The 27,580-nt window shown below is 35.1% G+C and overlaps 1 protein-coding gene across 1 annotated transcript in view; it reads left to right on the top strand.

Moving 5' to 3' along the window:
• The first annotated feature begins 7,329 nt into the window (after window positions 1-7,329).
• The window catches only part of Bbox1 (gamma-butyrobetaine hydroxylase 1), a 51,615-nt gene continuing 31,364 nt past the window's right edge, over window positions 7,330-27,580 (top strand). Inside the window, exons 1-3 of the mRNA XM_027936708.2 lie at window positions 7,330-7,548; window positions 8,496-8,610; window positions 25,136-25,334. Of these exons, the coding sequence (XP_027792509.2) occupies window positions 7,330-7,548; window positions 8,496-8,610; window positions 25,136-25,334 (533 nt within the window). The remainder of the gene's footprint in view (window positions 7,549-8,495; window positions 8,611-25,135; window positions 25,335-27,580) is intronic.

Raw genomic sequence — 27,580 nt, 5'->3', positions numbered from 1 at the left:
TTTTTCTGTTTCTCTGAAAAAATGTATTTGGCATTTTGATACAAATTGCACTGAAGGCGCAAAAATCCCTTTTAGTAATATTCATTCTTCAAATTCATAAATCTAAGGTATTTCAATTAGTTATGAATCTAAGGTATTTTCAATTACTTCTTCAATTTATTGAATTGTTGAATTAGAATTTTCAGTGTGTAGATCTGTCATTTCTTTACTTATACTGAATTCTATGTGTTTTCATTGATGATATGGTAAATTGCATATGCTCTTATTACCTTTTTAGAACATTCATTATTATTGTACAGAAATAATGTGGTATTTGAATGTTGATAGTATCCTGAAACCTTGCTACATTTGCTTGTTACTTCTAAAAGTTTTCCTGTAGTCTTTAGGGTGTCCTGTTATAATATCATGTCATCAATGAACAGAGACAATTTTATTTCAGATTTTATGATTTTTTTTCCTTCTTATTGCCTAATTTCTCTGCCTAGAATTCCAATATCATATTGAGTAGAAATGGTCAGAGTGGGCACTCTTCTCTTGTTCCTGTTATTAGAGAATTTTTTTTTTTACTTTTTATCATTTAGTGTGATGCTAGTTGTGGGCATATCATACATAGCCTTCATTATGTTAAGGGACATTCCTTCTGTACCTCTTTTCTTGAGAGGGTTGTTATGAAAGGATGTTGAATTTTGTCAAAGACTTTTTTCTGCATCTATTGTGATGGTTATGATTTTTATCCTTCATCCAATCAATGCAGTTTATCACATTTATTGATTTGCTGATATTGAATAATCCTTATATACCAGGAAAAAATCACACTTAATCTTGGTATTTGATCTTTTTAAGCATTAAATTAATTTTTCTAGCATTTTATTGAGGATTTTTACATCTATGTTTATCTACATTGGCCTGTAATTTTCTAATCTTTTAAAGTCCTTGTCTAGTTTTGGTTTAAGGGTAATACTGGCTACATAAAATGAGTTTGGAAGTGTTCCATCTTCTTTTATTTTTTATGGAAGAGTTTGAGAAGAATTGTGTCAATTATTCTTTAAATATTTTTTTTTTAAATCACCAATGAAGCCATTAGGTACTGGGTTTTTCATGGATGAAGGGTTTTGATTATGGATTCAATTTCACACCCATTAATAATCTGTTCAGATTTTTTATTCTTTAATATTCAACCTTCCATATGTACAATACATATAATATATATATATATATATATATATATATATATATATATATATATATATAAACCTTCTTGATAAATTGATTTATCTTTATTACCTGTTACAGTTTTTTACTTCGAGTCTATTTCATCTGGTGCAAGTAACCACTATTATTTTCTTTTGGTTGTTCTTTTCACATTCCTTTATTTCCAGCCAATATATGTTCTTAAAGCTACTGTAACTACAAAATGTTTTGTATAAGCATCATGATAACCACGGTATACCCACAAAAAAGCCTGTACTGATTTAGCAATGATAAATGGAAATTAAAGCATATCACTACGAAAACAAATATAGGAAAAGACGTCAGCAAGACAAGAAGAATCAAACAAGGAACCATACAACAGAAAAAAATTAATAAAATGATAATAGTAAATTTTTGACCTATCAATAATTGTTTTAAATGAAAATCAGTTAAATTATCCAATGAAAACATACAAATTAACCAAATGGGGAAAAAAAGACCAGAATCAAAGGTATTTTGCCTACAAGTAACTCACTATAGCTTTTAAATCATACCCCCAGCCCTGAATTTTTTTGTGGTGTATATACTGTGAATTGAACCCAAGAGATACATCCCCAGTCCTTTGTGTTCATTTATTTATTTTAATTTTGAGACAGAGTCTTACTAAGTTGCTGAGAGTCTTGCCAAATTGTTGAAGCTGGCCTCAAACTTACTATCCTCCTGCCTCAGCCTCCCAAGTCACTGGGATTTCTAGCTCCAACTCTGCATATTTCATGTTTTTGATATCACAAATTATACTTTTATATTGTGTATTCATTAAATATTACTAAAACTATACTAATTTTAATAGCTTTATCTTTCATATTATAGTTAAAATTGATTCGTGCACAATTATAACTGTTTTAGAGTATTCTGAATTAGACCATATCTTAATTTTATTTCTTATGAATTTTCATGTTGTTAGTATTCTTTTGCTTGAATTTTAAGAACTTCCTTTAGCATTTCTTTTAAAGAATTTTTAGTGCTAATAAACCCCTACAGCTTTTGCTTGTTTGGGAAAGCTTTTATTTTTTTTTTTTTAATCTCTCTTTCATTTCTGAAAGACAACTTTTCAGATAAAATAATCTTGTTTGGAAGTTTCCATCAATACTTTGAGTATATCATCCCAGTCTGCAAGTTTTCTACTGAAAAATTTGATGTCTATATAGAAGTTCCCTTGTATGTAAGAAGTTGTTTTTCCCTTGCTCCTTTCAAAATTCTTTTTGACTTTGATTTTGTGACAATTTTATTATAATGTATATTGGTCCAGATTTCTTCAATGCTTTATCTAGTTAAGATTCTTTGGGCTATATAGATCCAGATCTTTATTTCCCTCTCCATTATTTTCTGTCATTATTTCTTTAAGTGAGCTTTCTATCTTATTCTTTCTGTCTGCTCCTTTTGAATTCTCTTAATGTTTGTGTTGTTTCACTTGGTGGTATGACATCATCCCAAGTAAGGTTTTTTCATCCCTTTTCATTCTGTTTTCCCACTTTTTTTCTGATTGTGTATTTCAAATGACCTGAAACTCTCTGTGGAGTCTTTAGTTCAGTTATTGCTCTTCATCTTCAGAATTCGTTTGCTTCTTTTTTATGCTTCCTATGCCTTCATCAAATGTCTAATTTTGTACACATTTTCCTGATACAATTTAGTTATCTCTGTGTATTCTCTCAGAGCTGCCTAATTTGAACTAACTGGATTAATTTGAATTCTTTTTCAGGAAGTTCATAGATCTCAATTTCTTTAGAGTCAATACCTGGTGCTTTATTTTGTTTTTCTGTGTCATATTGTCTTTATTATTCAGAATCCTTGTGCCCTGGTTTTTGTGTCCATGTATTTGAAAAAGTCAGTACCTCTTCCAGTTTTTGAAGACTGGGTTTAGCAAGAGAAGTCTTTTGCTAATAGCTCCATTCAGAGAGTCTAGGTGGGACAACTAAGCCAGTGGACAGGCAGCCTTGCTGCTGAGGTCTTCTGGCTGGCTGTCCTTGGGTCACTAGGCAGGTGGACCTGGAAAATGGTTTCACAAGTGTGGGATAAGTTTGAGTGTATGACTGCTGATTTAGTACCTGGACGGATCCATGAGGGCCAGCCTGGTGCTGGGTTTCACTGGGGTATCCCTGGCAATTAGTTCCACTTCGGTAAGTCTTTAAACAAATATTCTTGTTTGACAACCATGTCAATTTCTCTTTCATACAATGCCACAAGCAGTTACCACTATTCTCCCAAACCATCAAGTTTAGAAAAAAATAGAAATAAAACCCTGTTTTGTTTTGTCTACTTTTCCTTCAAACAGAGTACTAATTTTTTTTTTTTGGTTTTTATAATGAAAATATTACATTCTTGGTATCCTTTAAAATTTGGATCCTCATATTTTGAAAGCAATTTGTAAACTGGAAAGTAACTATGAGAGAGCATTCTGGAAAGTGTAGAATCTAAAGGTCACATCTCGTGAAAAGTAGTCAGAAAAACTTGACTTATTTATCTTAGATAAGAGAGAAGATGAAGAGGGCACATTAAAACAGTTTTAATAACAGAAGTGCTATTATTATGGAATGAATGCATCCTGTGTTGTTTACAAATATTGTGCTAGAACCAATAAGTGAGATTTTTTCTTTGAAGTATTTTCTTTCAAAGGAGATCATCATAAAGAAATCGAAATTTCAAGCTGTATGTGTTTGTTTTATCTGCATTGTTATTTTGAGGTATCTTTAGCATTTGGTTTTTAATCAACTAATTTTAGTAAATGAATAACCCAACAACTTAAAATAGATTAGGTTAAAGACCACAAGGATATGAGACACACAAACTAGGATACATGCATATAACTTTTTTAGTTCTTTCTATTTTGTCTGTGGGCTTGCCATCATCTATGTTAATAATTATTTGCTGTGAAACCTGAATTTTCCCTGTCTGCTTGCCACTCACTGGAAAAACTTGAAATAAAAAAGAAAACTTGGTATACATGCAGGTGTAGCAAAGAAATCCACTGTTGGGTGTCCATATGAACAATTGCCTTCTGTGTTGTATTTCTTGTTATCTCTAATAGTTTGCAGTTATTGCTCTTTTGATACAGAGCTGGCAAAATTAGATTTAAATGAGTAAGGAATTGTTTTTCTCATGTTAAAAGAGGTCTAGATGTGACCATCTATTCCTAGTAATGTGATTTCACAGAAACATGAGGAACCCTGACTTCTTTGTAGATTTGATGCCTCTTGGTTGCAGAATGACAGCCCCACTCCCAATACCTCCTCCACATTCATATCCATAAAGAAAGGAATGGAAGTAAGTAGGGGAAAAGAGCATGTGGAAGCCAAGTCTACCTTCTTTTAAAATGTTTTCCTGCCCAGAAACTTCCAAACATATTTCATCAATTTGGCCAAAATTACATCATACATACACATCTTAGCTATAGAAAAAAACTGGAAATATAGCTATTTACCCTCTTATGCTTCTATGAAGAAATGAAAGTTGATCACAGATCCTTTAAGAATTACTCAAGTAGTCATCTTCTATACTGGGGTGTCCTGAAGCTTCTCAGACAGCTATCAACACCATTTTTATTGGTCTTATTTTTTGTTTACTTTCATAACCATCTCAACTTCCCTTATCATTACAACTTCATGGTCAACTTTGCACCCTCTGGTGCAGTGTCACAAAAGAGATATTTATTATGTATTTTAATAGTAAGTTTAATTTTATATATGAGGAGGAAAAAGAGAAACCATGCATCCAGGCATGGTTATATCCCACTGTGGTGAAAACATGAACTGAATAACTTCATCAAGGACAGGCAAACTACAATATATGGACCAGATGTGGTCTACAGGCTGCTTTTGTGCACTCCGTGAGCTCACGATATTTATTACATTCTTACAGGGTTTAAAAAAATAAGAACATGCAACAGAAACTGTATGTACCCTGCAAATTTAAAAAAAAAAGATACTATCTGTCCTTTTACAGATAGTATTTAGCAACTCCCTACATAGATTTAAAAAAATAGAAATCTTGTATTTCTATTTTTTTCCTTAGCTATGACATGTTATTTAAGGATTTGATTATATTATCCCAGAATTTCTATTGAAATCATTACTGTTCTTTGAAACTGTATATGTGAGAAAATATTCCAAACTGCCCCTCCTCCTATCAGAAAAAAACAAATTGCCTAACCATTTCACAGAGAAATTGATGTTAGGACTTGCCTAAAACCCCTTATTCAAACTCATGAGCTAAATTTTCAGATTTTAACTAAATTATAATTTTAATGATTTTTAAAGTTGTAATTCTGTCATGTCATTATACAAATTAAAAAAAAAAAAAACAGGAGTTCCCAAGTAGAAATATACCCAAGACCCAGTGAATTGTATTATAGCTGTAGTGAGTTAAATAAAGAAAACAATCTTCCTTGTCTTGACGCTCTTCCATTACCTGACTAAAACATTAAAGCTAATGATTTGGAAGGAACATGTGTAACAGTCAACTAAAGTTGCTTTATTTTAATAGTGTGTATTTTTAAAGTTATTTTTAATGTTATATAAAATATTTGCCAGAAGTTCAAGAAAAACAAGGATTAATTTTGTCTTATTGGCATTGAAGCACCTAATTGCTGTAAATGGAAGGAATTTTACAAACATTCATCGTGTGTATGTGTGTGTGTGTGAGAGAGAAAGAAACACACATATCTCAAGGCAATGGAGTTTCATTTCTATTGTTCACATCACCTTCTATTAATGATTAACTGATAATTACCTGGAAGATTGAGACATTTTACTTTCATGTAAATTATATTTTTTCTATATAAGCTCTAATCCTTATTTATGAGTTCTGGAAAATAAAAATGAAGAAAGTGAAATTTAGGGCATTGTCATGTTTTTTGAAATTCAAGTATAAAGTCATTAATGGAATCAGGATCAACACTGAGGTGCTAAGTCTATAACACCACAGTGGCTCACTTGCACTAGATTTTCTTTCCCATAGATATGCGTATCTACAAATTTGGTGGATGTCTTAATTTAAAAAAGGTAATGTATTCTCAATTAAAATGAAGGTACATAAAAATACTCCATAAATGTTCAGAATAAACTAACCAAAATATCAAAGCACACTATTGATTTATACCAAAGCCGAAAGTTTCAGAGAATAAACAAATTCTTTGCATAACTTAAAGACGTTGAAAATATTTCATTGAGACAATGTAACTACATCAGAAAAAGAGTAAATAATAAACCAGGTGGGGTGGACATGCATGTAATCCCAGCAGCTCAGGAGACTGAGGCAAGAGAATCACAAGTTCAAAGCCAGCCTCAGCAATTTAGCAAATATTGTGTCTCAAAATAAAAAATAAAATGGGTGGGGTATGTGGCTCAGTGGTTGAGTGCCTCTGGGTTCAATTCCTGGTACCAAAAAAAAAAAAAAAAAAAAAAAAATATATATATATATATATATATATATATATATATTTATAAATATATATATATAAAATAGACCAGAGATAACGTTATGTTCTAACTTATAGTATGCCTTAAAATAAATTGCATTAATATTCCCTTGATTAGAATAAGTTTCCTAGTTAAGTATTATGAAAATATCTGTTTTCAAAGGCCTTATACAATTGGGCATCAGTTAAAATAGCAAAGGCACGATTGTTATACTATCAATTTGTGGAGCATTTTTTTCTTTTAAAAAAATTTCAGAGACTTTATCAAACATAAAAGTATGTATGTCATTGGTTCTGAATTTATTATCTAAAATTTTGGTGAGAAAAACAAGGAATTCTTTTTATCTGAATCCTGCCCAGGATTGGTTCTGAATTTATTATCTTAAATTTCTGTAAGAAAAACAAGGAATTCTTTTTATCTTATTTACTTTTAGCCACTGTGTTTCTGTTTATAGCATCTGAAATGCTCTCATCAGAACAAGGTCCCCAGAATAGATAAGTCAAATCCACAGGCTCAGGCAGCTAGGTGACTAGCAGAGGCCAGAGTCCACTTGAACTGTGCACACTCACAGAGGTCAAGTTTAGATCCACTCCATCTGACTATTTCTTTTAACACTGATTTAACAGCAGCTCTCTAACAGGATTTAACCTCAAACACCAGAAACATGCATTGTGCCATCCAAAAGGCAGAAGCACTGGATGGGAATCACTTGATGCAAATCCTCTGGAATGATGGGACAGAGTCTCTCTACCCAGCTGTATGGCTGCGAGACAACTGCCAGTGCTCCGATTGCTACCTGGATTCTGCAAAAGCACGGAAACTTCTCCTGGAAACCCTTGATGTGAACATTGGTATTAAAGACCTGGAGTTTGACAAAAAAAAGGTAATACCTCTAAAGAATCACTTCCTTCTCTTCCAAATAAATAAAGGGGCTAGTCTAAAATAAGTCAAATAACTTGTTTTTATGTGATTATGTATATTCCAACTATAGGATCATGTTCATGTAGTGCTCAATGCAAATTAAGCATACTCAGTAAATGAAAGTATAAGCTATTTTTATTACTTGTACCATTTTTAATACAATCTGCATTATTGCTCATTATTCTTTCCATGAATGGCATTGAAGACACAACTATGTCAGTGGTTTTGAGCCTCAGTTTATTCATTTGTAAACTAGGGATTCTAATAAAATTTGTTCATAGTAATGCTGTCAGGACTCAATGAGATAAAATGGCTAAAAAAGAATAGTTTAACATACTGCTCAACATACAGTGGACACTCAAAAAAATAGTACTGATGATTTTTTAAAAATTTATCAATGTATTTTTTATTAGTTAGTAGTTGTGTAAAGTTTTGCCCTGAAAGAATAGTTTTCAAAACCAAATGAGACATGACCAAATTTACCAGAATTCTTATCAGAAGGGAAGATTTAAGCAGAAAGGGCATCCTTTTCCCATTCTTTTATCTTTGTCTCAACCTAAGGACCAGGTGTTCTCACTTTTATTAGTAATATTATTTCTGTCTCATTATCATTACTCTTTCTAATACCCTTGCCAGGAATTGTAATTACTATCTAACTTCAGTCTTCACAGAATATTTGGGGATCACAAGTTTAGAGACTGTAGAAAAAGGACTTTGGGTCAAGCCAAATTCTACTTCTTGCACAACTATTTTGGTGGACTCATCCTTAGATGTATCACCTTGACTTGCAAGGGATAACTAGATTCCCTGAACACCTTAAATAGCATTGAGAAATGGTGCAACCAAAGAGGACACAATTATTTGGAAGTATAATGTACACTTAGGTGATATTTTTCTTTCTATTACAAGGTGAATATCACATGGCCAAATGAGCATTGCAGTGAATTTGAAGCTGATTGGCTGAAGAAAAGATGTTTTTCCCGGAAGGCCAGAGCAAAACTTCAGGAAGAATTGTTTTTGCCAGGTAATCCTGCTACAGTCTTCAAAGCCACTTAAAACCCTTACTATCAGTAAGGGTCTTTTTAAAAGAATTATTTTAATTGTGCATAATTGGGGGGTTACTCTTTGATAATTTGATGCATGTATAAATTTCAAATCAGGGTAGTTAGTAATTTTATGGCACATACTTATGAGGTGCACTATGATATTTTAATACATAAATACCCAGATATGATCTGTATTTCTACCTCTTGATCATTACTTTGTAAGGATTTTATGGTAAGGAATTTGCTCAGCAACAAATTCAAACCCTGTGATTTTTTAAAAATAATATTGCCACTTATATAAAATGTTTAAAATATTACCACTAAAGATCATTTGAGTCAAAATGAAAAGAAGTACAGAGGAGTTCTAAGACATTGAAAATAGGTGGGACAAAAGAATTGCAGCAGACTGTGTCCTTATTGTTTAAAGTTAAATCTGGCATCTCACTGGCACTTTGTAAGTGTTCCCTGAAAAGGAGCAGGATGAACCTAGGCAGACTTCTCCTTAATAACTTTGTCTTAGTGCCAGAACAACACAAACCAGCCAAGCAAGAATTCCTAACCTGGTGTCCACAGATGGAATTATGTGATCAATGCACCCATAGAATGGTGAACACAGCATTAAGTATGAGTGTGAGTTGAGTGTGACCGAAAGTATATGTGTTCATTTGCACTCCAGCACATTTGTCTGGAGAGAGTGTATATGTGTCTCAAGGAGAATCTGTTGACAGAAAAAATATCCAGAAAAGCTGCAGAGGATGGATTCTGTAGAAAAAAAAAGAGGACTTATTTTTGAGCTAATAGACAAAATAAAATGAAATACCTAAAACAAAGAGAAAGATAATTTTAAAGTATAACTTGTAGGAGATACAGAATAATAGAGCTAATGCAGAGGCACTCCTGAGGGTGGAAGGAGCGCATGACGTACTCTGCATCTTGAAGATTTGTTACACATGGGTTAAAGGCTAACTTTCGCGAACAGGATGATTTTTGTGTATTTGCTAGAACCTTGACTAATACGAACACACTAATGTGACATGTTCCCTTAAACTTTTTCTGCTACTATTAACTAGACATATTGAAAGTCTACCCCTTTCAGCAACCTTATAGAATTCTGTAACACCTCTGTGGGAACTCTCGAGTCAAACACTAAAAAGAGATTTCACCTTACTCTTTCAAAATTCTCAAAAACGTGGTAATTATCCATGGTTTTGAATGCTAGACTTAGAATAGGTTACTGTGCATGTCACTAATTAATCACTGCACCAGATAGCTTTACCTTTTCCTGTGGTTGTCAGTACTAGGATATGATAGTGTCCCCTTTGTCTTTAAGCATAGACCAATCTTGTCAAGAATTAATTTTCTCTGCTTGCTTACTCTGACCATTCTGCAGCTGACAAGGTTTTGTTCTAGTGTTTTGTGTCTAAACCACCAGGAATCCATTTTTCCCTCTCTTCAATCCTGCTAGCTGGTTGAATACACATGAGTATCCAGGGAAAAAATTTTTTTTCTGCTTTCTTCCAATGAGCACATTACTAGATTCTTCAAGGAGTCTCTAGTTACACAACTTTATAGCAATTGTCTGGGTCAAATTGTAGTATCTCAAATATATATCTTTTATTTATTTTAGATTTCTTCTGGTACTCAAAGCATTTTTTTTTCTTAACTCTGTCTTAATTTTGTAATCCAGTTGGATTTTACTTTCATTTCCTTCAAGTTCTTCTTCAGATTATTTCAGGAAATAAAAGCCAACATTTTATTATTACAGCTTAAGCTTTTAAGCACTGTAAAAGGATATGGTCACCCCCTATTAACATTTCTTGATTGCAGTTTTACAGCTTACATTTCTCAGTACTATCAGTCAGTAGCAAAGTAGAAATGATACTACACTCAGTTAAGTAGTGGAAAAAACTGATCACAATGACAGGCTGCAATCACAAATAGTATAAGGAGAACTGGCTGTAATGTAGACACTGGAAAATACTTTAATGATTTAAAACAAGATCAGATTTTTAAAATATGTTCCCAAGATGTGCAGTTGGTGAGTAAAAGAAGACACTAATGGTTCATTTTGGGGATATTGGTTCTATGGCTTTTTGCCTATGGAATTTGATACTCTATTTCATTGCCATTGCATATTTTCAAACATCAGTACTCCAGGGCACCTAAACAAATTGAGTTACATTCGTGGAAGGATTTTGTTTTGAATCCCAATAGCAATGTCTCCTCCTCTGCTTTTCCTAAGAGTGAGGGCCACAGGATTTTTAAAATCTGGAGTCAAGATGCAGAGCACTGGCCTTGATCTTCTCCTGGAACGAGCTGTTGAACACAAAATTGAAAAGGCAAATGATAATCAGCTGTGGGATGGATTGTGGGACAGTCATGGGACAGACTAACATGGAACAGTCACAGCTAAAAGGAAGATGTGGGTAATAATCATTTTTCCTGAATTTTTATTTAGTGGTGTGCCAATTTTGTGCTTCTGCAAGAAAATACCAAAATAGAAAAAGCATTTGTGTCCATCCTTTAGGACTTATCAAGTCTAGTACAGAACAAAGTCATGAAAACAAGTAAGCAGAGTACATTAAGTACATTGAAGCATGAATTGGTAAATGGTGACCCAGAAGAAGGAATTTGAGGAGATGAGGTAATGATGCTTGAGCCAGCTTCTGAAGAATTCATCAATTTTTTAGGCCAAGACAGAAAGTAAGGAAATTCTCTACAGAGGGAAAAAAGAAAACATGTAGAAGATCTTTGAAGTGTTAAATAGAAGGATGGTTTTGGGAAACTGTTATAAACTATTAACATTGGTGAAGTTAAAGCTGCTAGGTGACCGAGGAGAGGGAATGGTCCAAACTAGGATGGGGCTCAAGTGCCCTGCTTGGTCCTCCACCCACAGAAAAGGAAAATTCTTCCTAACATAGAGTCCAGATATCCCATTACATGAGCACCCCACAGATTCTCATCCTATGAGGTCAAAGAAATGAGCTGAAGATGTTTACAGGTTTAAGATCACCTTAATTTTTTTGGCTGAATTTTACATTTTTGGAGTTGTGTCAGTTGATTTTAATTAAATGACTATTATTTCTCAAATGCCTACAAGTCTGTGAGCCTCTAAAATGCTTTGCTTTGCTTTTGTTGCAGTCTCCTCTCCTGCGGTGTGTGTCTTTGGCCCTGGGTTTGCATTTTTCTTATGAAGAGAGTGAAAGGATCAGATTTGCATTGTAGTCCCAGCTGTGTGTTGCATGGACTGTATGTGGAGAGACAGGGAACAGGGACCCATAGTATGGCCTAGGAATGGTACGATCAGAGACAATGATGACTTAAAGGGAAGAAAGGTTGGGGAAGAATTTGTATTCAAAGAAACATATATTAACATATAGGGTGGGAAGTTGGTGGCCCCATTCTCTCATCTCTATCAAGTAAAAACTTGACTGATAAAGCCTAGCCTATGAATACTTACAAATACATGGATGAAAATTGAGGACTTTAATAGAATACTAAAAACAAAATTGTATTATGCAATTGTTTTAACTTCTTTGCAAAATTTCAATGTAATTATACACTCGTTTTTGTGACTGGTAAGCAAGATTGACAAAACTAAAATGAAAAAAAAAATTACTAAATGAGGTAGATAAAATGACTGATCTGCAAATATTATTCTTTTATTAATACTCAGTGTCAAAATAAATGAGTGTGTGCTTTTCTCTTTGATTTTAATCGTCTCTTTGAATTGGTACTAAAATATATCAGTCTCTGATTTTAATATTTGTTATGGAAAATTGAATTTTAAAAGTTATAATTTAGAGAAATTTTTTTTTCAATTTCAGATTGTAAGCTCAGATTTCTCAGGTCTCCAGGACTAAGCCCTTTACACAGTCAAAAGAGAACATTTTCTCCCAATTCTGTATGCCTCTCTTATAGCAGAGCCAGCCTTGGCCATCCACTTAATCCAATGACAACCCCTCAGTCTTTAGCTATAATCCCCTCCTTTGTTTCAAAAGAATAAGCCACAGAAGTGAAAACTCTCAAGTAACTGTCAGGGCCCTCTAAAATCTATTTGCCTTGCCCACAGCAAGAAAAAACACAGAGCTTTCCTTTCTCAAGAAGAACTGTGTGTTTACTTGAAGATGAAGATTGTTATTATAGTATAAAGAACAGGGCTGGTTTGGTTCAGAAGCCATTTTTACAGAACCTTGTCAAAAAGCAAAAATCATGTGTATACGTATTTAGTTGGAAACTAACACACACAATAAAAATGTCTAAGCCCATGTGTTATTTTATCCCATCTCTGAGCCTTGACCCATCCATTCTTGGGAGTCTGCAATGGAGCAAGGGGAGTGAGGGTATTTATTTCACCTATTACTGTCCTTGGGGATTATAAACAGAGATGGAAGGTTTTGTTTTTCATTTCTCTGGCAGCTTTAGCATGTTCCAGGGTCTCTGAGTTGCCAGGTCACAATGGCTTCGAAACAACCTTGTCAAACAGCTGCAATTGAGCCACAAGGCCATCTCCCAAATATGCTTACCTCCCAAAAAAAGAGACCTAATAAAAAGAACCTTTTCTGAGGTCTCCTTGGCTCATGAGCTGAGTCTCCATTCTGTTGAGCCTGTTATATGTACAAAGGGCCTCTTGACTTTTAGATCTTTGGGGTTTTGATAGAATACACCTACCTCAATTATCTGTGAGATTACTTTGTGCCTTGTTGATGTCTTTTAATGTGTCCTATTTTTTTCTAAATTAAATATTATTTAGTATTCCTACTTAATTTCCTCATTGTACTTGGTAAACTCAGATAAAATATCTAAAGGATCCAATGTCCTTCTAAGAGACTGGATTGCCCTTGTTCTGTCAGCCCAACAGGGAAGACAGAGCCTGGAGTGATCTACATTATTATAATAATAATCTAGAGGTTGTGCCCACGATTTCTAGATTAGTGGTATCTTTCTTACAAGCTTGGCTTACTTTTTTCTATACCCCTGGAATGAGTTTTATAACATTGGCATTTGGACTGAAAATTTAGAATTACAAGTTTAGGAATTTATTCCTAAGGGTGACAATTTCAAAAAGTAAAGTTGTATGTTAACTTCACATTTCCCAAACCTACAGATAAGGGATAAATTTAGCCTGACATTTTTGCTAGAGCCTACATATCAGGAAATTCACTAACCAAATAAATAAATAACAACTAATTAAAAATTATTTCTTCTTACTTCTGGTTTTACTTTGCTTCTTCAAGATGACAGACTATGAACTATACAACCTTAATATTGAAGTAGTAGGTATCTTTATCAGATTTAAATTTCTTCTTTTAAATTTCAAGCCCAGACTTTCAAATATGTCCATGGAATAGCTATGGGCTATCTTTTTTGGAAAAAAGAGACAGATTTTTTTTTTTTTATTTTCCCATTTCATTCTGTGGATTTGCCTAATTTTTGGTTGAGCAAATTAGAAAAAGTTCTACTCCAATCAGTGAGTTCTATAACTTTACTTTTTTTTATCTTGAAATCCTATGTTTGTATCAATGCATAACTTTGCTCTTAATCAAAAGGGCACTAGAGCACTGAGGTTAAAGTACTGTGAGTCCAAGGCCTTGATGGATCTGTGACTTTAAGCAACTCATTCAACCTTTCTAAGCTCCAAAATCTTTATCTGTCTGATAGTATGCAGCCACCTTCTTGAGTAATGCAATGCTAAGTGAAGGGCAACGCTGCAGGGTATGTAGTTACTCACTTAGTTTTCACAGGACTCCCCTGACATGGATATAAATGACCACAGAGAGTACCCTGAGAGGTTTCTTGATGCTCTAGACAGTATATCATTCTTTTTTGAATGCAGAGTCCTATCATTGAAATTCATTTCTCCAGGTGGCTTTTAAGTTTCCATGAACACTGTTGGCACTGAGAAGAATGATATTTAACAGGTTATAGAGGCAAATATTGCACAAGCTGTATCTTATGACAACTTAGTTGGAACCTCTCATGCCTGGATTCCTGAGTTAACTAGGCTATCCACACTAGGCTTGTACAACTCTGCAGAGTAATGTCCCTGATGCACAAGATCATCTCCCCCCCCCTCTTTACTCTGGTGTCTCATTGTTTGAAGAATAAAATCCAGCTGTCATTTGGGCTTTTAAGTCATTCTACAATCTGGAGTGTGGACTTTAATTCCAGTTCTACCTGCTCCCTGGATTACTTGTTCTACTTTTTCTCTCTGAGCAAACTTCACCTATCCATCTTACAAGGTCTACTCACATCCCAATGAAGCCTTTTATCAATTATTTACTGGTAGCACTGAAATACAAAGTCATAATATAACAGTGGAAACCTAGGGTGTTTTTTAAAAAATTTTGTTAGAAACTAAAAAGAAAGTGAAAAAATATAGTGTGTAAAGAAAAAGCTCTTCACCTGTAAACAATCATATTATGAAAGGAGCACAGACATTAGAGTTAGCAAAGTTGGCCTTTCGCTTGGCAATCTTGCTATGTTGCCCAGGCTGGTCTCCAACTCCAGGACTCAAGTGATTCTCCTGCCTCAGCTCCTGGGGTAGCTAGAACTACAGGCATATGATGCCGTGCCCAGCTTAGCAGTGACTTTGACTATGCTCTGTGAACTTAGTTTCATAAATTATCTAACCTCACTTTTTTCACATATAAATGAGGCAACACTTCTCAGGTTTGGGGAAAAATTTTTCCTCTTAGAGAGCATAGACATAAGAGCAGAGGTACAGTCAGGAACATTTAGTAAAGCGAGAAGGAGAAAGATACAGTATCTGATGATTGAGCTTCTCTGATGGGAAGAATAATCATGTTACATTCCTGATTAAAAGCACCAGAGTTTAGAGTTGAACTGTGGCTGTGAAAGGACTTTGATCATTCAAACAGTGGTTTGACCCTAGTCAAAAGTTACCTACGTGGCAAAGTTTCATTTATATTGAATTTTAAAAGGCAGTGATAAATGGGTCAATTGTAAGCCTAATTCCAGTCAAGAATATGCAAATCTTTCATGAAGCTGGAATGACCAGCAGAGTTGGGAGAAATTAACCATCATTTTAGTTAGTTAAGGATAGCTACAGATGAATACACCAGCAATCCTCAGGTATATTATGTCACATGTGTGCTAAGGAATTGGAAGAGAAAAATTCTAGACCTAAACTAGGTCCAATCCTATGCCCATATAGAAACTATAATCTTAATAAGGAAGATAAACAGCAAATATCTAAGAGAACAAGATTCCCATACAATGAAGAAGTAGCCGATAAGCTTTACATCAATAGGGCATAATGAAAGTTTCTATCCCATAATAAACTGTCTAGTTAAAATATGATGGACAACCAAAATTGGATTTAATAAAGTGATTTGAGAAGTATGGGGAAAAAAAGAGAAAAATCAGAGGAGAAATGTATCCTTTGATGGCAGCGGATGGTCTAAGGTAATTTTACTCCCTGAACAGTCTTTTCCATCTCAGTAGATGGCAACTCCATCTCCCCAGTAGCAGACTCATCCTTGACTTCTCTTGTCTTTCATTCTACCCATTCAACTTATCAAAAAATTCCATTAGCTCTATCATCAAAATAATTCACCATCTAACCATTTCTCACTGTCTCCACCATTACCCCTCTGTCTAAACTACCAACATCATATGTTCTTCTCTGTCCTAAACTTCTTCTCCTACTTTCACACCACTCTTCTTTTTTCACATGCTTAAGCATTGATATATGCCAGCTGCTGAGGTCAGTGTTTAATGCATATTGCCCTATTTAGTCCTAGAAATAACTACACAAAGGCAACATTGTCATAATAATCATTTTACATGTAGGAAAATGAGACTGATAGAAATCATCCAAAGAGAAAGGGGTAGTAGTCTTCTGATGAGCCAAGATGCAACTGAAGAGCACCTGCATAATCAAATAGTTCCCCTCCTCCTCTGCTATGTGCTCACATCAATACGTGTGGGTTCCTCTGTCTGCTACTACCATTATTGCATTGAATGATCATGGTCTGTGTATGCAACTGTCTTCCCGCATTAAACTGTTGAAATCCAGGGAAATAATTACTGTTAGTAACAGATATTTATTCATCATCTACCATGTGCTGTGCATTTACTCATTCATCACATTCCACAGTGTCTGTTATGTATTAAGCACTGCACCCTGGGGCTGGGAATTTAGTGTGGGCAAAACATAAAAAGACCCTGACCCTTTGGAGCCAAGTGTACATAGGAATTAAGAGAAACTTGAGGACAGAGAATGTGAAAAAAAATCAGCCAGGGGAGCTTAAGATACAGTTAACTAGAGATGAATGATCATGTGGCAAGTTCACCCATCGTAGTGTGTTTTCTTCTAGCCATGTTCAGTTGCTCTGGCTCAAGTGAAAACTGAACCAGGTAGCAGACCACTGTGTTGTGTTCTTTATAGATATCATCTCATTTGAATTTTACAACAACCCTGTAGGCTACTTTCATCCTGCATTTTCCAGACAAAGAAGATGAACTTTGAGAGTTTCTCAGTTTCTAAAGATCATGCAGATGGTAAATATTGGAATTCACATTTGAATCCAGATCTCTCACATTCAAATCGTGAGTCAGTAACTTTGAAGCAAGGTCTCTATCAAATGGAAATTGCACCCTATCTCTATATGAGCTTAGAAAGCTTTCAATGAATGAATGTCAGAAATAAAGTAGATGAGTACGGGGGAAGAACTCTTGGCTAACAATCAGTTCATACCATTCTCATGGACCAAAATGTTAATAGAAGTCAACAGAGCTGAGGCTGACATAAAAAACTAATTAGACATGGGCTGCATTATTTAAATTATAGTAGTGAACTAGCCCACCATGAAAGAAGAGACCAAATCACATTTATAATATTATGTCCAAATCAGGATACTCACACTGTCATGAGGCATCAGCACACTTGAACACATGATCCAAAGAAGAACAGAGAGGGTGGTCAAGGGTCTGGTACTCATAAAACCTGGCACAGGATGGAAGAAGAAAGAGGATACTCAGCCTCAAAAAAGCTTAGCACAGTTGCTGTCTTCATGGACATTCCCAAAATTTCTGTATTGTGTAACATAAAATTGGGGGTTTTAAAAAAGGTGACATGGGAAGATTGTGCCTTACAGAAAAGGCTTGGAGCAGTCAGAAACTATCTTCTCCATAGAGGTGTGTTCTGGGTAATTGAAAGGGATAAAGAGGGTGTTTTATAAACTTTTTGTGGATGTTATAGTGGGTAGCCAGAGCAAGGACAGAAGGTGAGGCTGACTCGTTTTCCCTGCCTACCCTAAGGAAGTCTAGGATGATGATCTTTTTTTTCCCTGAGCTTCATCAGTGCTTACTTTATTTCACTATACAATTCCTTTCCTCAATTTCTGGAGTCAGATTGTGTGGGTGATCCAGTTCTGACAGATATTAGCTATGTGATATTGGGCCAATTATCTCAGGACTTGTGCCTCCTCTTCATCTCTAAAATGAAAATAATAGAACATATTCTATAAAGTTGTTGTAAGGGTTACATGAAGTCATCCATATACAGTGTTTAGAAGAATGCCTGAAATTGTAAGTGTTCCATAAACATTAGCTCCCGTTATTTAAAAAATTATTCATTGTGTACTGTGTCACCTCACAGTTTTACGTGTTCTTCTTGTTTACTCCAGTTATCTGGTCATTCTTGTCATGAGGATGAGCATATAGACTATCCTAGGTACTTAATATTCCAAAAGCAAAATGTGTTGCTTTCCTTTCAAGCAGGATAAATTTGTTTAGATGTCTCATTTATACTTTCTGAGGGATATTTTTAGAGTCTGATGGGATTATTACCTAGAGAAAGGGTTTGATATATTTCTTCGTCTTCCAAAATACTAAGATGTGCTCAGACACAATCCCATTTTTAAAGGTGACTTCTAGTCTCTAGTCATCATTAGGAAGTAAGCAAAGACTTATCAAGGATATAGAAAGTATAGGTTTTCTAAAAACCCACGAGGTACCATCCTTGAACTATATACCTGGGGATGAGTGGGGGAGAAAGAAGTAATATTGGTGAAGAAATAAAGATAAATGGCATGACCCCCATAGTTCATGATGACTTATAATCTAGAGAAAGGTAGAGACGAAGTCCTGCCTGACCCAGCCCTACTCCACTTCACCTTATCTGACACACTTCCTATGGCTGCCTCTGCCTTAGTTTCAGTGACTCTGAGTTTCTCCAGAAAGCTAGGAGATGCTCCGTCTCTCCCTGTCTCTCCTGCTTGCACATTTTTCTCCCTGTCCTTTGTATGAAGGTTTTCTCTTACTCCTTGGCATTTGGTTTAAATAATTGCTCTTCAACTTGGCTTTTCTTGACCAACACGTGTAAATAAGTTCCCCACCTCAACCCCAACCATTGTTTTTTTATTGTCATTGACCCCGCTGGTTATACTCATAGCACTTGCCAAAATTTTTTTTTATTCTTTATGTTTTTCTATCTGCTTCTTTGTTTATACACCCTTTTCCCCTTACAAAGGCAGCTATCACATCTACTTTGTGTGTATGTGTGTGCATGTGTGTGTGTGCATTTGATCTCTTGCCCCAAAAGGGCATTTGATAAATATGTACTCGATATAATTTCAACATCATGAGGTAAGCACTGGGACTGAGGTATGTACCAGTGCTGGGAGGCCAGAGGATACAGGCATCTAACCCACTTTTAGAAGATTTAGGAGATTTCCAGAAGCAGGGCATTGCAGAGGTTGTTGGTGCCCCTCAGCACTCATCCTATACAAGCCAGCACCTTCCAACTGCAAAACTGCCACTTGCCTTCCCTGTATGGGGGAGCATGCTTGGCTTGCACATAGGGAAGACCAGAAAGACCCAGGAGTGAAGAGTGGGTGTTTGGGTCTCTGCATCTCCTTGCACCATAGCTGGGACACCTCTAGGGTATAATTCTGCAGTCACTCTATAAGGTCCCACAGTGCTGAACTCATTGCCAAAAGCCATAACCCACTCACTGAAACTCTTTCCACAGGCTTTCTACTCTCTTGCATCCCCATCTCTTATTAGTGCTTCCAGGGCTAACTCTTTAATAAATTTTTCATCTTTGAATCCTCCTCTCAGGAATACCTCAACCTAAGAGACAACAAGTAGCCAGAATATTGAAAGACACATAGAGTTCCCTGAACACAAGGTGAAAGAATATCCAAAAGAAAGCAATCTTTCAAATAGTGCTGGAAAAGAGAATCAAAGCCCTATTTCCTTCCTTTCAGGTGCCTTTTCTCTAATAGCAGTCAGACTTTGGTTTTGGTAGGGCCCTTCCAAAGTATTCCTAGAAAAGACAGTACAAGATTGGCTGATGCTCTTGATGCCATTTCAGAGCCAGAAGCTGAATTCAGTGCAGGTAGACAGAAGGTCCTAAACTCCTGAAATAACACATTGCAAACCAACATGCTGTGCTCATAAATTTTTAGCTAAATAACTTCTTTGTGTCTTTTCCTTTTTGAAACATAACTCAGGCCCCTGGAATGTGGTGCTTAACCCTCAGAAGGAAACTTGTACAAATGGTTCCTTGAAAGCCAGTATGTAGCCTGTTCATAAATTTTATGATGTGTGAAGCACATGTTCAAGGAAGTATTTATTAGTAAGACCATAAGTTAAATTAAGAAGGGTGGTTCATACCTTAAATATGCCGTCATTATTCAGACCCAAGCGTGAAACTTAAATTTGTTTTTAATGTATTCTCTTGACAAATGATTTACTCTAGTCAGATGTATTTTCTTTTGGCTCCCCTGATAGTTAGGTTTTGCAGTTGGTAGGAAATAGGAAAATGTTCTTAAATTACTCTTTCAAGGTTAAAGTTTTAATATTGTGTGCAGATATCACAGAATAATTTTCCCACTAGAGTTAATGAAATAGAGTACTACTACTTCTCTCTGAAAATTGGCGTTTTATATTCAAGAGAGCATGATGAATTTGGAAACTGGCTAGTCACAGGACTATCTCTGAAAGTCACATTTAGTATAACACAGTGTTTGAGTGGTTCATATTCAATAATAGGTTCTGTGATGGGCTATGTCCCTTGGTTTCTGATTTCTGCAAAGCTCCTGCAAAGGCATTCCAAAATGAGAGCTATGGTTAAAAACATTAGAAGTTCTACAGAACTTAAAAACTATTGCAACTGTATTCTTGACATTAACATTCTGAAAGCTGTAGGTTATTTATAGAGTGGCCTGTGCTGTATATTTTATTGACAGGCTTGTTTCTTTCCAGAGTCTCTGATATGTGAATATGCTTAATTTTACATATCTAAAGAGTAACATTTATTACAAGAATCTAAATCTTTCCATATTGCTAAAATTAAAAATAGTGGAGTTTTGTGTGTATGCATTATTTTATAATGGAAAAAATAACTCATATGTAAATAAAAATTCTTGCGAAGATGTTATAAAAAGTATATTCTCAAGAAAACATGCCATATATATATATGTGTGTGTATATATATATATATATATATATATATATATATATATTCCTTAAACAGAGCTTTCTAAAATATACAAATAAGTCATAACACAAACTCAAAAGTTTTAAAAACAATTAGATCTTGTAAAAAAAAAAACTTTTAAATCTCTGTTTATTATATCTTACTATCACACAGTCACTGAAACTCTCTGAAAGGTGATACTGGCCTTAAATAAAACCCAAAAGGAATGGATCAGTGAAATGCATTGGCATGAATTAAAGAAGCTAAAGTTAGCTGATTTTTAAATGTGCAAAGCTTTGGCTCATTTCACAAAAGGTAAATAGTGATGTTGCTGCAGGGTTGTGCAATGAACCCTATTCCTAATGTTTTCTCTGCATTTAAAATTCTGACAGGGAGCCAAGGTTTAACATTAAATGCCCATGCTCAAACAAGTTCAGACAAAGTGTTCCTCATTTAACTTGCCCTACTTTCTGTATTACCTAGTAGACTTCCTTTATAAAGGTAGGACAAGCTATGGACATTTAGACATAGGATTCAAAAATGCCTATGATGACAGCACATAACACTATCAAGTGTTTATGTACAATTTTTGAAATTACAGACCTGGGGACCTGTCACCTGGATTTGACCAGCTCTGAAAATCATTAGCTATGTGCCTTGGACATCTAGTTCCTTCGTTGTAGCATGGAAATTCTGAAAGCATACACCCCATGTTTTTGTTGTGTAGCTAAAAAAAAAAGTTTGTAAAACTTGTAGCAGTGGGATTACTCTTAGAAAACATTCAGCAAATATTAAATATTTTTATTGTTATTATGGGTCTACTCTGTGCCAGGCACTATGTTAGACAACTTGCATAATCTCATTGCATGGTCACAAAAGACCTACAAGATAAATATAATTGTCCCTAATTTACAAATTAAAAAAAAAACTGAAACTCATAGAAGAGCCCAAAAAACTTGCTAATAAGAAGAAGAACAATGAATAAAACCCATATTAGGACATCTAAGTTCTGCCCATGCCTATATGTCACCAGTCATATGAGTCAATTTAAATTTAAATTAATTAAAATTTAATAAGGTAAAAAAATAGTTTTTCAATTCCATTAGCTGGATATCAAGTTTCAACAGCCATTGGTTGCTAATAGCTATGGCACTGGATGGTGCAGATAATAGAATATTTCCAGGAATTCAGAAAGTTCTAATGAACGTTGCTATGATCTATACCAGTCTGTCTAGGCTGACTTACAATAGCAAAAAGTGTGTTTTCTAAAAATTATAATAAATTTTTGTTAATAAGTTACAAAACCTTGGTGATAAAGACGATGCATTTGTTATAGATACACATACAGACAGTAGCTAATTCCATCCAACAGGCTGCATAAGAATGGAAAACATGTATTTGCACAGATTAGCACCGTGCCAGAATACTAGAAAAATTCTCAGTGGTACTTTAGGCAAATTTTTACCCAATGATAAAAACTAATGGGGATGGAAAATCTAAAGCCAGTATGAAAATGCCAAATGATTCTCTAACATTCATCCAGCTCTAGTACTATGTGTATCCGTAATTTTCTTCTGAGACTCACTAAGGTAAAAATGTTCTCACATTTTCTTTTAAGTTTCTGAATATAGTCTGTAGAGAAATTAACTTTAGAAGGAAGATGGTGACTGGTTATCTACTCCCATAACACTGATATTTGCCCCAGGAAATTTTTCTCCTAGCTGGAAACCAAATGACCTTCCTAGAAAGGTAGTCAATATGTAATACACATGACATTTATCATCTTCTTTTTGCCCACCTTTTTGATTGACATCAGGTATTACAATGTAGGGCTTAAAATGCAATGAGTAAATGGGAGGTAAAGCAAACAGCCACATAATTTAATATTCAAAACAAAGCCAAGTAGATTCCTCCTTTGAACAGAGTCTCTTTCATATAAAGCCAACTCTGTTTGACTTTAGAAGAAGAAATACTTGAGGCATGAAGGAACAGACCTGAGTAACGTCATACATGTAAAAGAATAGTTGGCATTATAGAGACAGTTTTAGATAAAGATCAGAAGACCTGATACCTCTTAAACATTCATCAACTATGGTATCTATCCTATTGTGTTTTTTATTTATATATTTGTGTTGGTTATAATGGTGGTATCTGTTCTTACATTCTCATATATACACACAGCATAACAATATAATCTGGTCAATTTAAATCCTCAGTGGGTCTCTTTTCTTTTCCTCCTCCTTTCCCCTGAATTCCTTTCCTCTACCTCTACTGATTATACTGTGTTTTAATTGTTAGCTTCCATGTCTGATTCTCCCATAGACTATGAGCTCCTTAAAACCTACTGCCTATCCATAGTTGACTGTGACATGGTAAAATGTTGGGTTTATTGAAAAGATAAGTGAATAAATAATTATTGGGTAACTAATATGCTCAAGAGATGCCATCCTACTCTCAAAAAAAAAAAAAAACAATTAAGATAATTATCCTGAAACCTCCATACCTCATGGTTTCTATTGCCTCATCTAACCTTCTCTGGTCTAATGCAACATGGCCCATGCTTTCCTTTGCCAAGGTGAGTTGGTTACTATTTTGGTTAGTCCCACTGAGAGTAAAGAGTTAAAGTGAAAAATTAGGAAACAGTAACTAGATATCTCTTTGACTTGCTAAGATGATATAGTAAGTCACTTGAGTCTTTAGAATCTCTTCAATACTAAAGAAAATTAATGCATCTGAATTAATGCATCTGCCAGGTAAGCTTAGTTTGGAATTTAGATCTTAAAAATTCTAGTTCATTATGCAAGCTTTCATGATTAACAGCCTAGAAACATTGGCAATATATGCATTAATCACTTAATTTGGACTTCCTGAATAAACTCACCTACTCACTCCTGCAAAAGTCCTCATGCAGCTAGCTGGTAGAAGAACAAGAAGTGACTCAATAGCTGCCCATACCTTTGCACTACTGAAGCTACTGATTCCTAAAATAACTCCTATTTCTGAAGAGCCAGCCATGATGACACCAAAGAGAAAATGATTTATAATTCACGAGTATAAGTGGCACTGACCCATTCTCCATTCTTAAACTGAGGGCTCTGGGGTTGGTTTCCATGATGTGGTATATTCCTTACTTAGAAAAGGGAGTGCTGCCCAGGATAATATTGAGATCATATGTTCTCATTCTATCACTTGTTAGGAAGGTTTGCCTTTCTAAGGCAATTTCCTTCCCAAGAAAGGAAAAAATGAAATGGATTAGCCAGCATTTGGTCCTTCCTGAATCAGTTGTTAGTATCTGAGTTGTTTCCTTTGGAAAAATTATATTTCCTCAGTGCTCCATTTCCTTTGGCAAAGCCTAGTTTGCAAATCAAATACTGTTTACATTTGTTTTTCATTATGTTTTCTCAGATCAACATTTTGATAAGTATGTAATCATCAGGAAGAAGAGGGTTAAGGAAAGGCATTTGACTTTTATATCCTGCATATCACCTCCAAAGCCATCTAGGCCTCCTAGGAACACACCTTCATCTTTCCTTCACTATGACCAACTCTCACTGACTCCAAAGAACAACTTGATACCAGAGACAGTCTTATAGCTTTTAATCAGGTGAAATAAGAGAAAGAAAGGACTGTACCTACCCTCCTAACAGAATAAGCATATGCTGTTCTAGTCCACCATTCTGATTTTATCATCCTTTTGGAGTTAAGAAATATAACTTAGCTGTTAACACTCACAGTGTCTCAGAGTCACTTCTAAGCAGTATCCTGGAAGGGAATTTCTAAGAACATAGTTAAACAGCATTCCCTCAATAAATGTAGTATGCTGAATACTGATTATGTGCCAGACACAGTTGTAGCAAGAGGCATATCATAGAATGGCATGGCTCCCAGGAAGCAAGGCCTGGTGACAGGCGATTCTGGTAAAACTAGCATTTAGTAATCTCCATGATCAATCAAAGATCAACTCTAGTGACCTAGTCCCTTCTCTAGAGAAAGGTTCCTGTCTTATATTAAACCAATGTAATCTCATATGATTTCGTTTCCTTAATTCACAGAACGTCAATACTGGGGTTCAGAGCTCCAGCTACCTACTCTAAGTTTTGAAGATGTTTTAAAAAATGATGAACATGCATACAAGTGGCTCTCCAGCCTTAAGAAAGTAGGCATTGTGCGACTCACCGGAGCATCTAACAAGCGAGGAGAATTAACGAAACTTGGGAAAAGGATTGGTTTCCTCTATCTCACATTTTATGGGTGAGTTACCAAATGTTTTGTATTCTGCCATCATAAAGACAGTTTGATATATTTCCCAAAGCGGGTACTTGTTTGGTTGAAAATACAGTAATGTCCATGATGTCTTAGGAAGTCACATGGAAAGAAGAGTCTAAAAGAAGGATTTCTCTGAGAATGACTAGAATTTTTAAAGAGCCCCAAAGCTCAAAGACCTCAGGCAACAAAGATATCAGGCTAGTTACAGGTAGTGGATTACTCAAGCTGCCATAACAAAATACCACAGACTGGGTGATGTAAACAACAGGAATTAATTTTTCTCACAGCAACTGGAAGTCCAAGATCAAGGTAGTGACTGACTAGCTTAGTTTATGGTAGGGCTTCTTTTACTGGTTTTCACCTGATTCTCTTTGTTTTTCTCCATGCGGCCTTTCCTCTGTGCAGAGCATACTCCTACTGTTCCTTCCTCTTCTTATGTAGACAACAAGTCTTATTGGATTAGGTACTACCCATAAAATCTTATTTAACCTTAATTACCTTGTTCAAGGCCCTATCTCCAAATACATTGGATGTTTGGGTTCCACAGATGAATCTGGAGGACACAATTCAGTTCAAAACAGGTAGGATGAAAGATTATGTTTCTCTAAGACTTTTAAAAAGCACTCAACTTCATAAATGTTAAAGTTGATTAAAGTTCTACCTCTCAAGAGTTGGCACAAAGTAATGTTGGATCCTAGGGAACTGAAACCAGCCACCAGATGTTGTAAAAAGATAAAATTAACATCCAGAAAATTGAGCTTATGTGCTTTAATATAACAGGAAATATAATTAATTTTAACTTTGGAATAGGAAGCTATTTTCATAAGAATTTCCTACAAAGTAATATTAATTATGACATATCTGAAAGGCGGGGGAGTGGGTATAACTGAATTTCTAATGATTAGGGTGAGCACCTTATGCAAGATGGATACAATTATTTTTGGACTCAGAGCATTGGAAGTAGGAGAGACCTTCAAAATCCAAAGGTCGCAAACTGGTAGCACACAAGCTGTACTCAGATATGTTTGGTTTGGCGCACATGATGTTGAAAGAAAATGGAATTAGTTGTCAACACTTAAAAACTGGAAGTCTTTAAATTTACATGGATCTGCCTTTTTCTTGAAAAATCAAATCTAGCAACAACTGAGCCCACAAGCCAGCATACGAACAGTCTGCCGGACACAAGTAGAGGCTGTGCCTGGAAGAGTTTGCCAAACACCACCCCATCCCAGGATTTAAGGGCCTTGCTAGCATTTGAATTTGCCACCCCAACCTAGAGTAAGACATTGTTTTAGATTAAAAAAAAAAGCATCATAAAAATTTAATCAACTTCCTTTAATAAATTATGCAAGTTTATTAAAGGCAGAACACTCTATCTACCATGTTGAGACTTGAACAAGCTAGTCTCCATCTCCTTCCTAAGAATTTGTTTATGCCTTTAGTATATTTACATCATATAAAATTTTTTTGCATCCCCTCCATCTGCAAGAATTTGGGCTGCCATAAAAATTACATCACTAACAACAAAGGAAATAGGAGAAATATACTTGAAATCATTAAGAACTTCAAGTGTATTATTTCTCCAATTCTTACAAGATCTCTGAAATAGATATTACCCACCAATTCACTGACAAGGAATCTGGAACCCAAAGAATTCATTTGTAACCCAAGTAATAATAAAGGAATGAAGAAGTGTAAATTTGGGCTTTCCTCTTCATGTTTCCAATGTTAATATATAAAGAATGTACATGGGAAAGGTGTATTTGGTCACTATGATTAAACAAAACACTTCAAAATAAATTTATTTCATTTAGTTTTTATTTGCTAATAACACTTTTGGATATATTCCAACACATTGCACAATTTCATAACCATGAGCAAATTCAGGGGCTCTTTTCTAGAGTTCCCTAACTCCACCCGTCCATCCGCCCATCTCACTAGAGCTCAGAATCTTAGTCCTGATTTATGATTTGTCTTTTGTTTTTTGTTTTGTTTCTACAGGTCCTATAAAAGGACTGAATAACTTGGCCACTATCTAATATTGTGAAACTTATTGGAATAAATACTAAAGGTCTGTTGTCAAAACAAATCAGGCCTCCTACTACTATTCCATTCCCTATATCCAGGACTTTCCCATCTAACCAACAACGTTGATCTGCCCCATCTCACCTTCCACAGATGATCAGATTTCTTCCCAGAGTCTTTCAAACAATACACAAGAGAAGAAATGC

The sequence above is a fragment of the Marmota flaviventris genome, chromosome 9, assembly GCF_047511675.1.
Source record: "Marmota flaviventris isolate mMarFla1 chromosome 9, mMarFla1.hap1, whole genome shotgun sequence".
Classification (NCBI taxonomy): Eukaryota; Metazoa; Chordata; class Mammalia; order Rodentia; family Sciuridae; genus Marmota; species Marmota flaviventris.
Note: the sequence above shows the minus strand (reverse complement) of the source record. Positions and strands in the feature narration are given on the sequence as shown.